This window comes from Heptranchias perlo, chromosome 24, assembly GCF_035084215.1.
Source record: "Heptranchias perlo isolate sHepPer1 chromosome 24, sHepPer1.hap1, whole genome shotgun sequence".
NCBI lineage: Eukaryota > Metazoa > Chordata > Chondrichthyes > Hexanchiformes > Hexanchidae > Heptranchias > Heptranchias perlo.
In genome coordinates this window covers 48,081,727-48,097,082 of record NC_090348.1, presented here as the reverse complement: position 1 = coordinate 48,097,082, position 15,356 = coordinate 48,081,727, and the positions used below count along the sequence as shown (strand labels likewise).

The 15,356-nt window shown below is 51.6% G+C and overlaps 1 protein-coding gene across 1 annotated transcript; it reads right to left on the bottom strand.

The window, feature by feature from the left end:
* Window positions 1-697: 697 nt before the first annotated feature.
* guca1aa (guanylate cyclase activator 1Aa) lies at window positions 698-13,126 on the bottom strand. Its single transcript, XM_068005396.1, has 4 exons — window positions 12,929-13,126; window positions 9,572-9,721; window positions 6,225-6,315; window positions 698-1,983 (listed from the first exon to the last, which is right to left on the bottom strand). The coding sequence occupies exons 1-4, from the start codon at window positions 13,124-13,126 to the stop codon at window positions 1,856-1,858; spliced, it is 567 nt and encodes a 188-aa protein (XP_067861497.1). The 3' UTR covers window positions 698-1,855.
* Between the last annotated feature and the right edge of the window lie 2,230 nt (window positions 13,127-15,356).

Below are 15,356 nucleotides of genomic sequence, written 5' to 3'. Positions count from 1 at the left end.
AGTAAATCCCAAAGGGTATGTTATTGAGACCTTGGTTAGGCCACATTTCTGGTACACAGCTCCTTTATTGTAAGTAAATATATTCACAAAGGTGAGGGAGGACATTCAGCCCATCCAGCTCGTCCCTCCATAGAAACCTACAATCCTCCCCCACCACAGCCTTCAGCTGACTCCAGAGTTTTTGGCCCCACTCCCCTATCCAGAACCTATTCAAGGTATCGATCAGTCTATGTGAAGATTCTGACATCAGTCCTGAACTGTCCTTTTCCCAGTTTATCTCTGTGTTCCCTTGACCTACCGTTCTGGTTTAACTTGTAACGCTGCTCAGCAATAACCAGTACCTTACACACCTCTACCATGTTCCCCTCTCATCCACTTCAAGGATCTGAGTTTCTCTAGCCTATCCTCTCACCTCAGATCTCTATCAGAGCCTCATTGCCCCTTCTCTGCACCATTTCCAGGGTTCAGATGTTCCATTTCCAGTAGAGAAGATGCAGCCTGACCACAGCAACAGAATTAGAGAAGACCACATTGGAGAATGATGGCCTCAAACTCACACTCCACTGACTGGCACTATCGCCTGCTTTCTGGACATGTCCCAGTGACCAACATATTACAGCAGTGTAAGAAAGAATGAACTCACATCTGAACAGCACCTTATCCTTTCAGGTCAACCCAAGGTGCTGCACATCTAATGAATTACTCTCTGAAGTGCAGTCACTGTTAACAGATTTACCAATGAAACCATGATTCAGTATCTACTTCTAAAGTCCCACACACTTCGATTTCCCTCAGAAGTTTTTATTTATATATAAAGTGTGCAGAACGGCTGAGTGCCATTAAGAAACCCACGTTGATGATTTGATGAGGGGTGTGTTGGCCTTGTACAATTCTTTGTACAACATTTTTCAGAGCCAAAAAGAAAATGAAACATTTTTAAAATCCTGATTTCCCTCCAACATGGCCTGAATACAGGGTCCAGTAACAAAGCAGACAGTGAACGTTACTGCAGCTACACTCAGAGCTTAAATGTGTACACATATGAACACAAACCCTAATGTGTCGGTGAATCGGTTTGTAGATTAATTGCAGCAGTGTTAATACATTCAATAAATGTCACTAAATTCATCCACTATCACAATGAATACAAACATTTGAATTCCATAAAGTTTTTTTTCTACAGAATAAATCCTATACATCAGATCCTTCACTTCACAGAAATGTGTCACCTGCAATGCTGTGTGAAGCTGAGCAAGGTACTGGGCAGCAGGGCCCTCCCCCTGCTGGAGCAGGCGTGGCTTTAGAGCTGGTGTGGCCGAGTTGCCAGGTTAGCCATTAAGAGGAAATCAGTTTTACCATCAATGTATCCACCGAGGTGATTGGTGCAGGACGGTGGAGGACTGAGGGATTATACAACAACAATCTATTCCAAGGTTTTTGAAACGGTCTCAATTCCTGTACCTGAGCCCCAGTCCCAGGATGACCCCTCACTCCATGTTAATACTGGTGATCAAGAATGAAGCCACTGTTTCTAGCTGTCAGCCATCAGGCTCATGGCTTCTAAAGGAGGTCACCCCACGAGGTGTTTTTGTCACAAAGCAAGTTGTTCCCAGGCTGTCCTTTCCAATCGAGGTAGTGCATTAGGTGAACAGAATGATTTTCAATTCTGAAGGATAATAATTTCACCACTGCTGGAGTCAGTAGTTTATATTCTAAGTCCAATTGTGTATTTAAGAGTGCAGTTCAGGTGTAATTCCGTGGTACTTTGTGTGTGTTTTTTCTCTCTTGATGCCCAGGTTATAGTTTCTGGGTGAGAAGGTGGTGCTAGTCTGACGCACTGCCCATCTCCTCCCTTTTACACACTGTGTCTTCGGTTATGAATCATTGTAACAATGTGAGTGAGGTCCAGGCTGTTCATCATCACGTCACAAAACCCACTGTCTTTCTTGGCTCCTTCAACAAACTCTTCAAGAGAAAGTTCCCCTGTAAATAAAAAACAGCCAAAGGGGAAAAAATTCAGGTCTGCAAATAATGGAAGGTGTAGACGAGCTAATTTGGGCAATGAGAAAGATAGAAAGAACCTGCATTTATACAGCGCCTTTCACAACCTCAGGATGTCCCAAAACGTTTTACAGCCAATGAAGTACTTTTTGAAGTGTAGTCACTGTTGTAATGTAGGAAATGCGGCAGCCAATTTGTGCACAGCAAGATCCCACAAGCAGCAACGTGATAATGACTAGATAATCTGTTTTAGTGATGTTGGTTGAGGGATAAATATTGGCCCAGGACACTGGGGAGAACTCCCCTGCTCTTCTTCAAATAGTGGCCATGGGATCTTTTACATCCACCTGAGGGGGCAGACCAGGTCTTGGTTTAACGTCTCATCCGAAAGACAGCACCTCTGGCGGCATGGGGGGAGAGTCCGAGAGGTGAGCGCGGTGTGGGAGGGGAGTCCCAGAGCGGGAGGGGAGTCCGAGAGGTGAGCGCGGTGTGGGAGGGGAGTCCCAGAGCGGGAGGGGAGTCCGAGAGGTGAGCGCGGTGTGGGAGGGGAGTCCCGAGAGCGGGAGGGGAGTCCGAGAGGTGAGCGCGGTGCGGGAGGAGAGTCCGAGAGCGGGAGGAGAGTCCGAGAGGTGAGCGCAGTGTAAAACTAAGGCAAGTCATGGCAGCAGAGCTCGCACCCGTGATATGCTCCTCCTGCACTATGTGGGAAGTCATGGAAACTACCGGTGTCCCTGGTGACCAGCTACAGCTACTGGCTAACCGCATTCCGGAGCTGGAATTGCGGGTGGATTCACTGTGGAGCATCCACGATGCTGAGATTATCGTGGATAGCACGTTCAGTGAGGTGGTCACACCGCAGGCAGAAAGGAAATGGGTGACCGCCAGGCAGAGTAAAAGGACTAGGCAGGTAGAGCAGGAGTCTCCTGTGGCCATCTCCCTCTCAAACAGATATACCGCTTTGGATACTGTTGGGGGAGATGGCTTATCAGGGGACAGCAGCAAGAGCCAAGTTCGGGGCACCACGGGTGGCTCTGCTGCACAGGAGGGGAGGAAGAAGAGTGGCAGGGCTATAGTGATAGGGGACTCAATTGGAAGGGGAACAGATAGGCGTTTCTGCGGCCGCAAACGTGACTCCAGGATGGTTTGTTGCCTCCCTGGTGCTAGGGTCAAGGATGTCACGGAGCGGCTGCAGGGCATTCTGGAGGGGGAGGGTAAACAGCCAGTAGTCGTGGTCCATATTGGTACCAACGACATAGGTAAAAAAAAAGGGATGGGGTCCTGCAAGGTGAATTTAAGGAGTTAGGAGATAAATTAAAAAGCAAGACCTCAAAGGTAGTGATCTCAGGATTACTACCGGTGCCACGTGCTAGTGAGTATAGGAACAGGAGAATAGACAGGATGAATGCGTGGCTGCAGGGATGGTGAAGGAGGGAGGGATTTAGATTCCTGGGACATTGGGACCGGTTCTGGGGAAGGTGGGACCTGTACAAGCGTGACGGGTTACACCCGAGCAGGACCGGGACCAATGTCCTCGCGGGGATGTTTGCTAGTGCTGTTGGGGAAGGTTTAAACTACAATGGCAGGGGGATGGGAACCTGAGCAGGGAGACAGAGGAGGGGGAAACAAGGATGGAAACAAAAGTCGGAAAGGGAAGAAGCAATAGTGGAAGGCAGAGAAAACAAGGGCGAAAAACAAATAGGGCCACAGTGCAAAATAAAACTCAGATGACTAGCAATCTTAAAAAGACAAGTCTAAAGGCAATGTGTTTAAATGCACGGAGCATTTGCAATAAGCTAGATGAATTAACAGCACAGATAGATATTAACAGTTATGATATAGTTGCAATTACGGAGACTTGGCTGCAGGGTGACCAAGGATGGGAACTGAACATTCAGGGGTATTCAATATTTAGGCAGGACAGGCAAAAAGGGAAAGGAGGTGGGGTAGTGTTGTTAGTAAAGGAGGAAATCAATGCAATAGTGAGGAAGGATATTGGCTCGGAAAATCACATGGGAACAACACCACCTGCACGTTCCCCTCCAAGTCACACACCATCCCGACTTGGAAATATATCGCCGTTCCTTCATCATCGCTGGGTCAAAATCCTGGAACTCCCTTCCTAACAGCACTGTGGGAGAACCTTCACCACACGGACTGCAGCGGTTCTAGAAGGCGGCTCACCACCACCTTCTCAAGGGCAATTAGGGATGGGCAATAAATGCCGGCCTCGCCAGCGACGCCTACATCCCATGAACGAATAAATAAAAAGTTGGGTGAGTGGGCAAGAGCATGGCAGATGCAGTATAACGTGGATAAATGTGAGGTTATCCACTTTGGTTGTAAAAACACAAAGGCAGATTATTATCTGAATGGTGATAGATTGGGAAAAGGGGAGGTGCAATGAGACCTGGGTGTCCTTGTACACCAGTCGCTGAAAGCAAGCATTCAGGTGCAGCAAGCAGTTAGGAAGGCGAATGGTATGTTGGCCTTCATTGCAAGAGGATTTGAGTACAGGAACAGGGATGTCTTACTGCAGTTATACAGGGCCTTGGTGAGACCACATCTGGAGTATTGTGTGCAGTTTTGGTCTCCTTATCTGAGGAAGGATGTCCTTGCCATGGAGGGAGTGCAGCGAAGGTTTACCAGACTGATTCCTGGGATGGCAGGACTGACGTATGAGGAGAGATTGGGTCGACTAGGCCTATATTCACTAGAGTTTAGAAGAATGAGAGGTGATCTCATCGAAACATATAAAATTCTAACAGGACTAGACAGACTAGATGCAGGGAGGATGTTCCCGATGGCTGGGGAGTCCAGAACCAGGGGTCACAGTCTCAGGATACGGGGTATGCCATTTAGAACCGAGATGAGGAGAAATTTCTTCACTCAGAGGGTGGTGAACCTGTGGAATTCTCTACCACAGAAGGCAGTGGAGGCCAAGTCATTAGATGTATTCAAGAAGGAGATAGATATATTTCTTTATGCTGAAGGGATCAAGGGATATGGGGAAAAAGCGGGAACCGGGTACTGAGTTAGACGATCAGCCATGATCATTTTGAATGGCAGAGCAGGCCCAAAGGGCTGAATGGCCGACTCTTGCTCCTATTTTCTATGTTTCTATGTGCAGCGCACCCTCAGTACTGCACTGGAGTGTCAGCCTAGATTATGGGCTCAAGTCTCTGGAGTGGGTGTTGAACCCACAACCCTCTGACTCAGAGGTGACGGTGCTACCACTGAGCCACAGCTGAATGAGCACAAGAATAGAGGGCCCATGGACAGAATTCACAAACCTCAGCGAGGTTAGAAATTACAACCAAGTTTTGCTCCCCTCAGGATAATGGACGTGGAACAGACTCCCAGAAAAAGGAGTGGATTTAGAGTTAACTGGGACCTTTAAAAGGAGATGGATCAATATATATTGAGAAGGGAGATTGAGGGTTAGAGAGAGATTAACAGCACTGGGAGACTGAGTGCCCGTTGAGGTGGACTTTAAAGATCCCATGGGACTATGTGAAGAGATGCAGGGAGTATTCTCCATGTCCTGGACAATATTCCTCCCTTAAACAATGCCATTAATAAAAAGAAATGAAGAAGAACCACAATTTGATTTGATATCGTACGTTTAACAAAGAAAAGCATCTCGGAGCACTTCAATGAAAAAAATTGGACGCTGAGTCCAAGGAGGACAGATTAGCTTGGTGAAAGAGGTGGGCTTTGAAAGAGCAGAGGGATGGAGAGGTGGAGAGGTTTAGAGAGGGAATGCTGGAGCTTGTGGCCTAGGCTGCTCAAGGCACGGCTGCCAATAGTGGGGCAAAGGGAGGGGGCTGCTCTGATTGCTTGGCTCATTCTGACAGTGAGTGATATGGATCAGATCTGATCCTTAATCTGCGCTGGATGATTGGTCCCAGCTGGCATAGAGATAGGGGTGCTGCAATTAGTGTCTGAGACCTGCTTCCCACCCTTGATCATTGTCCAGCCACACCTGCTGGGGGTGCTCGTGTGCTGATGCCAGGTAAGTACAGGATCAGACTCACTGCAATGCCTCTAGCAGTCAAATAACCATGCCAACAGTCATCGTCCAAGGCTCGCATATGACAAAATGACACTTGGGCGAAGAGGACAATCAGTGCTTGTGGAATTGTACCCAAGCAAGAAGTCCATGAATTCAGGAGAGGATGAGGCCAGAAAAAGCTGGAAAAAAATGAGGCAAAAGCACGACTCACCGTCTCCATTGATATCAATATTGTCAAAGACTTGGTTTGTGAACTCCTCCGCTGACATGTTCTGGTGACAGCCATTAATGGCACGGATAGCCTGGGAGACAAAGTGATAACATACAAATCAGTGAGTCACAGTGATGGTATTCAGAGACCGACAGGTAACGGAGGTGGGAGATTGCAGTTATGAAGAAAGACTCAAAAATTGAAGATTTTTGCACTGGAACAGAGAAGGTTGAGGGGGGAATCTAATCGAGGGTTTCAAGATTCTGAAAGGTTTTGAGCAGGTAAATAGTGAAAGATCGTTCCCACTGGTTGGAAAATCATAAAAAAGGGGCACAAACCGAGGATCATCACTCGAAGAATGAAGGGGGGAGTTAGAAGAAATGTCTTCACACAGAGGGTGATTGGAACAGGGATTGCTTTACCACCAGTGGGTGTTGAGGCAGAGCCCGGAAACATCATTTAAAGGGAATTGGATAAGGATTTGAAAAGGAAAGGAAATGGGGAAAGGGCAGCGAGTGGGATTAGAGTGGACAGCTGCAATTGAAGAGCTGGTACCAGCACGATGGGCCAAATTGCCTCCATCTGTGCTGTAATTGCTATGATTCTTGTTAATATGATTTACATCCTTCAATGAATCATTACATGCGAGCCATTTCCATAGCTCAGATCCTCTTCAATGACCTAATGCTCATCAATTGATATAACCAAGTATGGAATGAGAAAGGGCCATTCAGCCCACCAAACCAGTTCCTTTCATGGATTACATACAACCTACTTTCTCATTAATTTTCCTCAATCTACTTGGTCTCCTGAAGAAAAGTGCATCCCGGTCCACAGATCTAAACCAAGGATACGTCCCACATTGTCCATCCTTAACCACTTCCCTTCCTTGGCCTGTTTACAGGGTTCCTGCATCTCAGGAACCATCAATCTCACAGGCAATCCCATCATTTCTATCTCTACATGACCCTCAGTCCTGTTCCCAGCCAGATAGTCATCCAGTTTATTAAAGGTGCCATTTGCCTCAGCATTAACTGCTTTATTGGGGAATCTATTTTAATATAATCCTGGTATTCACGCAGCATGTTACAATTGCTGAAACATCTCAAAGTGCTTCACACAATGAGTTACTATTTCCCGAGTGCAAGGATTATTGTTATGTAGGCAAACGTGGCTGCCCTTCTGCACCGGCAATCTCACACAGTCAGTTGGTTAGGGAAGAATGTTGGCCAGGACACTGGGGCACTTCCAATAGTCATTAGTGTCCATCTGAGAAGGCCTCAGTATTAATGCATATTATCCCAAGAGTAACACCCATGACAATCCAGCATTCTCTCAGTACTGCACTGGAGTGCCAGCCTGGAGTGGGACTTGAACCCACGACCTTCTGACTCAGAGATGAGAGAGCTACCACTGAGGCAAGTTGACACAATACCATGGGCTAGAAATTGGGCCGTGTAGCGCCCGTTGTTTCGGCGTTACGCGGCCTCTTGACGTGCTAAGATGGCGTCTTGACTGCGCACGCATGTTTCTAGCGTGACGTGTGCTGGACGCCATCTTGGTATAGGTATTAGCGCAGGCGCAAATACTGAACGCCGTAGCATGTAAAGTAAGGAGAAAATGGATACAATCGGTGTGCAACGCTGATTTAAAGTGATAGACGCCATTTTGGGACTTAACGCTCAACTTAACGCACAGTCTTAACCCCGACCATCTTAGAGTGCCTGGAGAAACCCCCCCCCCCCCACCAGCGCTATTTAAAGGGACCATGCAGGATTTACAGGTTAGTTGCTGGATTATTGCTTCTGGCTGCTGATGCATCTGTTACTGTTTTTGGAGGTCTCCTAGACTTCAAAACTAGGACGCGGGGACATAGCCCAACATTTAGAGCCAGGACGTGCAGGAGTGAAGTTAGGAAACGCTTCTACACGCAAAGGTGGGGGAGAAGTTTGGAACGCTCTTCTGCAAACAGCAGTTGATGCTAGCTCAATTGTGAATTCTAAATCCGAGATTGATAGATTTCTGTGAACCAAGGGTATTAAGGGATATGGGGCTAAGGCGGGTATATGGAGTTAGGTCACAGGTCCACCATGAGCTCATTGAATGGTGGAACAGGCTCAAGGGGCTAAATGCCACTGCCACTTGCTGCCTCCTGATATGCGACACCTTCTCCTGCAGGAAAGTGGGACATGTGTCTGGGTGATGTGCCTATCATGGTTGAACAGCTGCCAGTGTGTGTGGCCTGTGAGTTGTGGGTGGGCGCCTTGCAATAGTGGTAATGTGTGAGGGGGAGAGGAAGCATCTGATTGGAAGAGTTGAGTACTGATGGAAAGAGTTTGTTGGTATGTGGGTGATGGGGGGTGTAGCGCGTGGAGCAATGGATGCGGCTAGTGGTGTAGATGATAGGAGACTCCACTTGACAGTTGACCTCACTCACCTTGACCACTCATGTGAAAGCATTGAACTTCTTCCTGCACTGCATCCATGTTCATGATGTTGTGCGCCTGGCATTGACTTCGTCCCCCGCTGCCTCCCACTGCCTTTTGGGTATATGTCTGGAGGGCCTCTTGCCCCTGCCCCCCATGCGGATATAGGATGTCCCTCCTTCTGTCCACCTCATGCACCAAGGCCTCTACTGCATCAGCAGAGAACCTTGGTGCATGCACTCTCGCAGGCCTGGTACAAACTCAGATCGGCAGATTGGTGAGGTCTGGCATGCAGATTGGAGGCTGTGTGATTTAGTGGTGTACAACCTTTATTCAATGTTCTAACATAACATCACTTTGTAAACATAGGGACAGGACCTGCATCTGTGTTTTACGTGTGCGATGTCTGATCTCTGTTCAGACTCCGTGCAGACAGCAGACTGTTATTTTCAGGAAATAACATGTACCGGCTACCTTTAAGAGATTTCTAACAGACAGCCTGCCTTTAAGAGATTGGGACTCCCCCCCCCCCCTGCTGGTGGAAAGTGTTCATTTCCTCGAATCGTGGTGTCGGGGTAAATCCTCGCCGGAAGCACCGGGCGCGGGTTAGTTGCAGGTCGCGGTACCTGCGTCCGATTTCCGGCCCGATCCCAATTTAAGCCCCCACGTCTCCTACTCCATGGGAGAAAGGAATTTCTTCCAATCTCCAGTCTCACTTGTTGATCTTACCCTAATCTCCTCTAGTTTGGAGCTGTTAACAGAGCCTGGAGGAGACAGAATCATCTAAACGTGAACCAATTGCCACAAAGGTGAAACTATATGGACCATCTTGTTGGTTCAGATCACACTGCCTCCTGGGCTCTTAATACAGAAATAGGTTCACTTGTAAAAAGCTTCCAAGAAATGCCAGTAGCTTCTTACCTTAATGATGTTGAGCAGTTCATGCCGGTCGATGCAGCCATTGCCATCCACGTCATACAGCTTGAAGTACCAGCGCAGTTTCTGTTCCATCTTGCCTCGGAGGACTAAGCTAAGGGCAGCCACATACTCCATGAAGTCAATGTATCCATCCTGCGGCCAGCAAACAGAAAGTGGTCAGAGATACTGCCCCAAATCCCCTCGGGCCACGATCGCCAACACTGTCGCCCCAAAGTTCAGGGGAAGGAGCCTCCAGGAACGGGTCTTTAGGCAGTGTGTGCGGGGGGTGTACCTTCAGAACCCTCTCAAAGACCACACAGATGCCAGTGTTCGATGTCAGGTCCCTCCCTCCCACGTAAGTGGTCTCGTTTGGGGCAAGCAAAGGCTGCGCTCCCAACACAAGGCCACAGAAACACCTGTGAAAGGCCAAGCCCTGCTGTATCGGGGTCACGGTGAAGTTTGTGGACGCTCCCTAAGTTAGGGGCCGCTTAATTCATCGCCGTGGCGCAGTCTAGATATAATTCCCCAGTTCTGTCTCAGCTCTAATCACTGTCTTCAAATACACAACTGCCCGTCCATCCAACAGTATTTTAGTTCAGTCCCTGAATGGTTTTGGGAGTCTGCAACTGCACCTCACTCTGCAGAGCTGAATCTTACAGAATGACAACAGTCTTAGGCTGAGCTAACTGGTCTCATGGTCCCTGTGCCAGAGAAGGGATGTTCGACCAGGCTCCCGCTCGTGTGGGCCCCAATCCTGCACCTGATGCCCTTCGCTGTAGGCCGTGACCCTTCACTTAGTGTCCTGTATGTGATCTTTGGCCCTGGTACCTCGTGCACTGCATTGTGGGCTTTGGCCCTTTACCTGTGTTTCTCAGTGAAAACAGGACAGGTGAGATTGACACTTCAATCTTCTTGGGGCCAGTTTCCAGTGAGGAGAAATTATCCACATGCTATTGTTCATTGGTCATTTTTGCATGTGGAAAACTTGTCTGGGTGAGTTCTAAAGAAATCACATTAAACGACAATTTTTAAACATTTCTGCTCTGTATGATCATTGGTTAGTTCTCTACAAGTTCAGAGGGCAATTCCGAAATATGTTGATTGTGAGATGAATGCAGTAAATTGTGTTCACAGACTGACAGATAGGTGTGAGTTCACCAATCCTCACATGGTGAATTCCTGGGCAGTGAAAGTCTGATTGCACCCCACCTCATGCTCTCCTTCATTGGGCTTCTCACCACTACCTATCTCACCCTGTCCTCACGATGTCCTCTCCATGATTCATCTCACTACGCCAGGCATTCGTCTTAATGCCCCATCTGTAATCTATCTCAATGAGCCCCCCTCCATCGCCCAGCTCCCCTCACCGCCCCCCCTCCATCGCCCAGCTCCCCTCACCGCCCCCCCTCCATCGCCCAGCTCCCCTCACCGCCCCCCCTCCATCGCCCCCCTCGCCTCACCGCCCCCCCTCCATCGCCCCCCTCGCCTCACCGCCCCCCCTCCATCGCCCAGCTCGCCTCACCGCCCCCTCCATCGCCCCCCTCGCCTCACCGCCCCCCTCCATCGCCCCCCTCGCCTCACCGCCCCCCCTCCATCGCCCAGCTCGCCTCACCGCCCCCTCCATCGCCCCCCTCGCCTCACCGCCCCCCTCCATCGCCCCCCTCGCCTCACCGCCCCCCCTCCATCGCCCCCCTCGCCTCACCGCCCCCCCTCCATCGCCCAGCTCCCCTCACCGCCCCCCCTCCATCGCCCAGCTCCCCTCACCGCCCCCCTCCATCGCCCAGCTCCCCTCACCGCCCCCCCTCCATCGCCCAGCTCCCCTCACCGCCCCCCCTCCATCGCCCAGCTCGCCTCACCGCCCCCCCTCCATCGCCCAGCTCGCCTCACCGCCCCCCCTCCATCGCCCAGCTCGCCTCACCGCCCCCCCTCCATCGCCCAGCTCCCTTCACCACCCCCCCCCCTCGCCTCACCGCCCCCCCTCCATCGCCCAGCTCCCCTCACCGCCCCCCCTCCATCGCCCAGCTCCCCTCACCACCCCCCCCCCTCGCCTCACCGCCCCCCCTCCATCGCCCAGCTCGCCTCACCGCCCCCCCTCCATCGCCCCCCTCGCCTCACCGCCCCCCCTCCATCGCCCCGCTCGCCTCACCGCCCCCCTCCATCGCCAAGCTCCCCTCACCGCCCCCCTCCATCGCCCCCCTCGCCTCACCGCCCCCCCTCCATCGCCCAGCTCGCCTCACCGCCCCCCTCCATCGCTCCGCTCGCCTCACCGCCCCCCCTCCATCGCCCCCCTCGCCTCACCGCCCCCCCTCCATCGCCCAGCTCGCCTCACCGCCCCCCCCTCCATCGCCCAGCTCCCCTCACCGCCCCCCTCTCCATCGCCCAGCTCCCCTCACCGCCCCCCTCCATCGCCCCCCTCCATCGCCCCCCTCGCCTCACCGCCCCCCCTCCATCGCCCCCCTCGCCTCACCGCCCCCCCTCCATCGCCCCCCTCGCCTCGCCGCCCCCCTCCATCGCCCCCCTCGCCTCACCGCCCCCCTCCATCGCCCAGCTCGCCTCACCGCCCCCCTCCATCGCCCCTCTCGCCTCACTGCCCCCCTCCATCGTCCCCCTCGCCTCACCGCCCCCCCTCCATCGCCCAGCTCCCCTCACCGCCCCCCTCCATCGCCCAGCTCCCCTCACCGCCCCCCTCCATCGCCCCCCTCGCCTCACCGCCCCCCTCCATCGCCTCCCTCGCCTCACCGCCCCCCCTCCATCGCCCCCCTCGCCTCACCGCCCCCCTCGCCTCACCGCCCCCCCTCCATCGCCCCCCTCGCCTCACCGCCCCCCTCCATCGCCCCCCTCGCCTCACCGCCCCCCTCGCCTCACCGCCCCCCCTCCATCGCCCCCCTCGCCTCACCGCCCCCCCTCCATCGCCCCCCTCGCCTCACCGCCCCCCTCCATCGCCCCCCTCGCCTCACCGCCCCCCTCCATCGCCCAGCTCGCCTCACCGCCCCCCTCCATCGCCCCCCTCGCCTCACCGCCCCCCTCGCCTCACCGCCCCCCCTCCATCGCCCCCCTCGCCTCACCGCCCCCCCTCCATCGCCCCCCTCGCCTCACCGCCCCCCTCCATCGCCCCCCTCGCCTCACCGCCCCCCTCCATCGCCCCCCTCGCCTCACCGCCCCCCTCGCCTCACCGCCCCCCCTCCATCACCCCCCTCGCCTCACCGCCCCCCCTCCATCGCCCAGCTCCCCGCACATCGCCCATCTCTCCGTGCCTCTTTCTGTTACACACCCCATTGCACTCCTCTCCATTACCCACTTCTTGATACCTCTTTCAATTAGACAAAGTTAATAAGATAATTAGATTTTCCCTTTCCTTACCCTATTTATATCAAAAGTCTTAAACATCTGTTCAATGTAGGTGTTTGCTTCCGGGCTCAATCCCTTAAGACCAAAGAACTGTTTGAACTCGTGCAGAGTCAGCTGTCCTGACGGGCACTCAGTCATGAACTTCTTGTACCAGTGGTGGATCTCCACGCCCTGCATATCATCCACAGTGGTCCCCTGCGAGTTTCCCATTACACCTGTTGATGCTGAGCTGGGGTTCTCGGTTCTCACACTCTTGGACACGGTGAGTGAATATGTCTGTCTCTCCTCTGAGACTCTGAGCCCATTTAACTGAGAGCTAAGCCCGGCTTTGGCCAATCAGCTGCTTTAATCTCCCCTGATATGGGTTTAAGATCTCAAGATATTTAAAAAAAGAAACTGCCTAACTGGGAGGCAGGCCTGGATTATTGCTGAGGTAGAGTTATTTCAGGGCATTCTGCAATCATCACTAATCAGCTCTTACCTGACAGCTCACCCTGACTTTCATCTGCTCTCTTTCTCTCCCTGTCCCTTCCTCTTCCTTTCAGACCAGTCAAGACTCACTGACATGAACTGACACTCAGTCACTTTGGTTAAAAAGTGAACTCTTTAGATCTATCTCACTCTTAAATATAAATACTACTCCATGGGATACACTTGGCAAAAGGAGATTGGAACTGAGTGAGCTTCTATTGTGGATCTGGTCATCCAATAGTTGAGCCAGGTGGGTCTGTAAAACTCCAGGTTCCTTGGATGGTTGACTGGCCAGCTTGGCTCAACAACAGGATCTTGGCAGTAGCCTAGTCAGCCGGGCCAGATTCTGCTCACTTTGTTCTGGAAATCCTTGCAAACCAATACCAACACAATGAGGGTGATCCCAGCTGGATAAGCAGTGGGAAGGTTATCGGTCTTGGTGGGGGCAGGGTGGGCGGTTTCAGGTGGAAAACTATGCGTATTCCGGGGTCCTCAAACCTTGCGTCTTGACAAACTACTCTCTTGGCTTCAGTATGTGAGGGATTTCCCTAAGGGGGAAGAGACTGCCCAATCCATACTGAGCAAACAGAAACCCCACCTGTCTGGACTTCTCACTAGTTTAGTTTGGAGCACGTCAGACAAAACACAATGCGTGGAGGATCATTTCGCTCGTTACAATCATATTCTTGCTCCTACCATTTCCTCAATGCTGGCGGTCAGTGCCCCCTCCCTCACTCCGCTCTGCTCCCCCTCCCTCACTCCGCTCTGCTCCCCCTCCCTCACTCCGCTCTGCTCCCCCTCCCTCACTCCGCTCTGCTCCCCCTCCCTCACTCCGCTCTGCTCCCCCTCCCTCACTCCGCTCTGCTCCCCCTCCCTCACTCCGCTCTGCTCTACCCTAGTGGATAGGCAGAGAGCCTGTGTCCAGCTGATAATCAATCGCTCCTCTAGAACTGGCCACCAGGGGGTGAGCAAGAGCACTGCAGGGCTGTTGCTGTTGTAGATTTGTCACTGGGAAGAGTTGTAAACAATTTTACAACACCAAGTTACAGTCCAGCAATTTTATTTTAAATTCACAAGCTTTCGGAGGCTTCCTCCTTCCTCAGGTGAACGATGTCGAAATGAAATCCTCGAAATGAAATCGCATTTATAATTCACAGAACAATGCTTGGTCATTACAGACAGTTTTTTCAACTGCCCAGGGCATCGTTCACCTGAGGAAGGAGGAAGCCTCCGAAAGCTTGTGAATTTAAAATAAAATTGCTGGACTATAACTTGGTGTTGTAAAATTGTTTACAATTGTCAACCCCAGTCCATCACCGGCATCTCCACATCATGACTGGGAAGAGTGACGTAGATTACAAACTTATTAAAATACAAGTCCGTGGAATTTCCACAGGGCTGAGCACAGATCCCACTGTAACCTCAGTGGGCAATCAGTGGAATCCCCAGGGAAATAGTGCAAATGGCTGAAGTTGACAGTCCAGGTCGTTTATCCAGGAGTTCTGCCAATCTTCCGATGAATATCCAACTGCCCCTTCAGTAAGCTCCATTAGCTTTTCTCTTACCTCCTCAGAGTATTTATCTGGGGATTATGCTGATTTCCCCGTGGATCCTGCTGTTGGAAGCAGCTAAGAGATTACTACTGTCAGATTAACCTTTTGGGCATTATTAATAGTGATCGGATAATCTGCACTACGCTGGGTGGATGTTACGGATATCGAACATTTCAACAATCAGCTATAAATGGAACTGCAGCCACCCTCGGTCAGTGAGCAATCGCTCGTAAATGGGACTTAACCTTTTGGTCAACCCAGTTGATCTGATACATAGCATCATTGTAGATCCCAAAACCCAGAATTAGGAGTGTAATTCCCAACTCATTTTTAACTTTTGTGCCCCCTGGCATTTGGACCAGGGTCAATTTTATCAATTCCCTTCGGAATCCTGAAGACTTCATTTAAGTTACCCC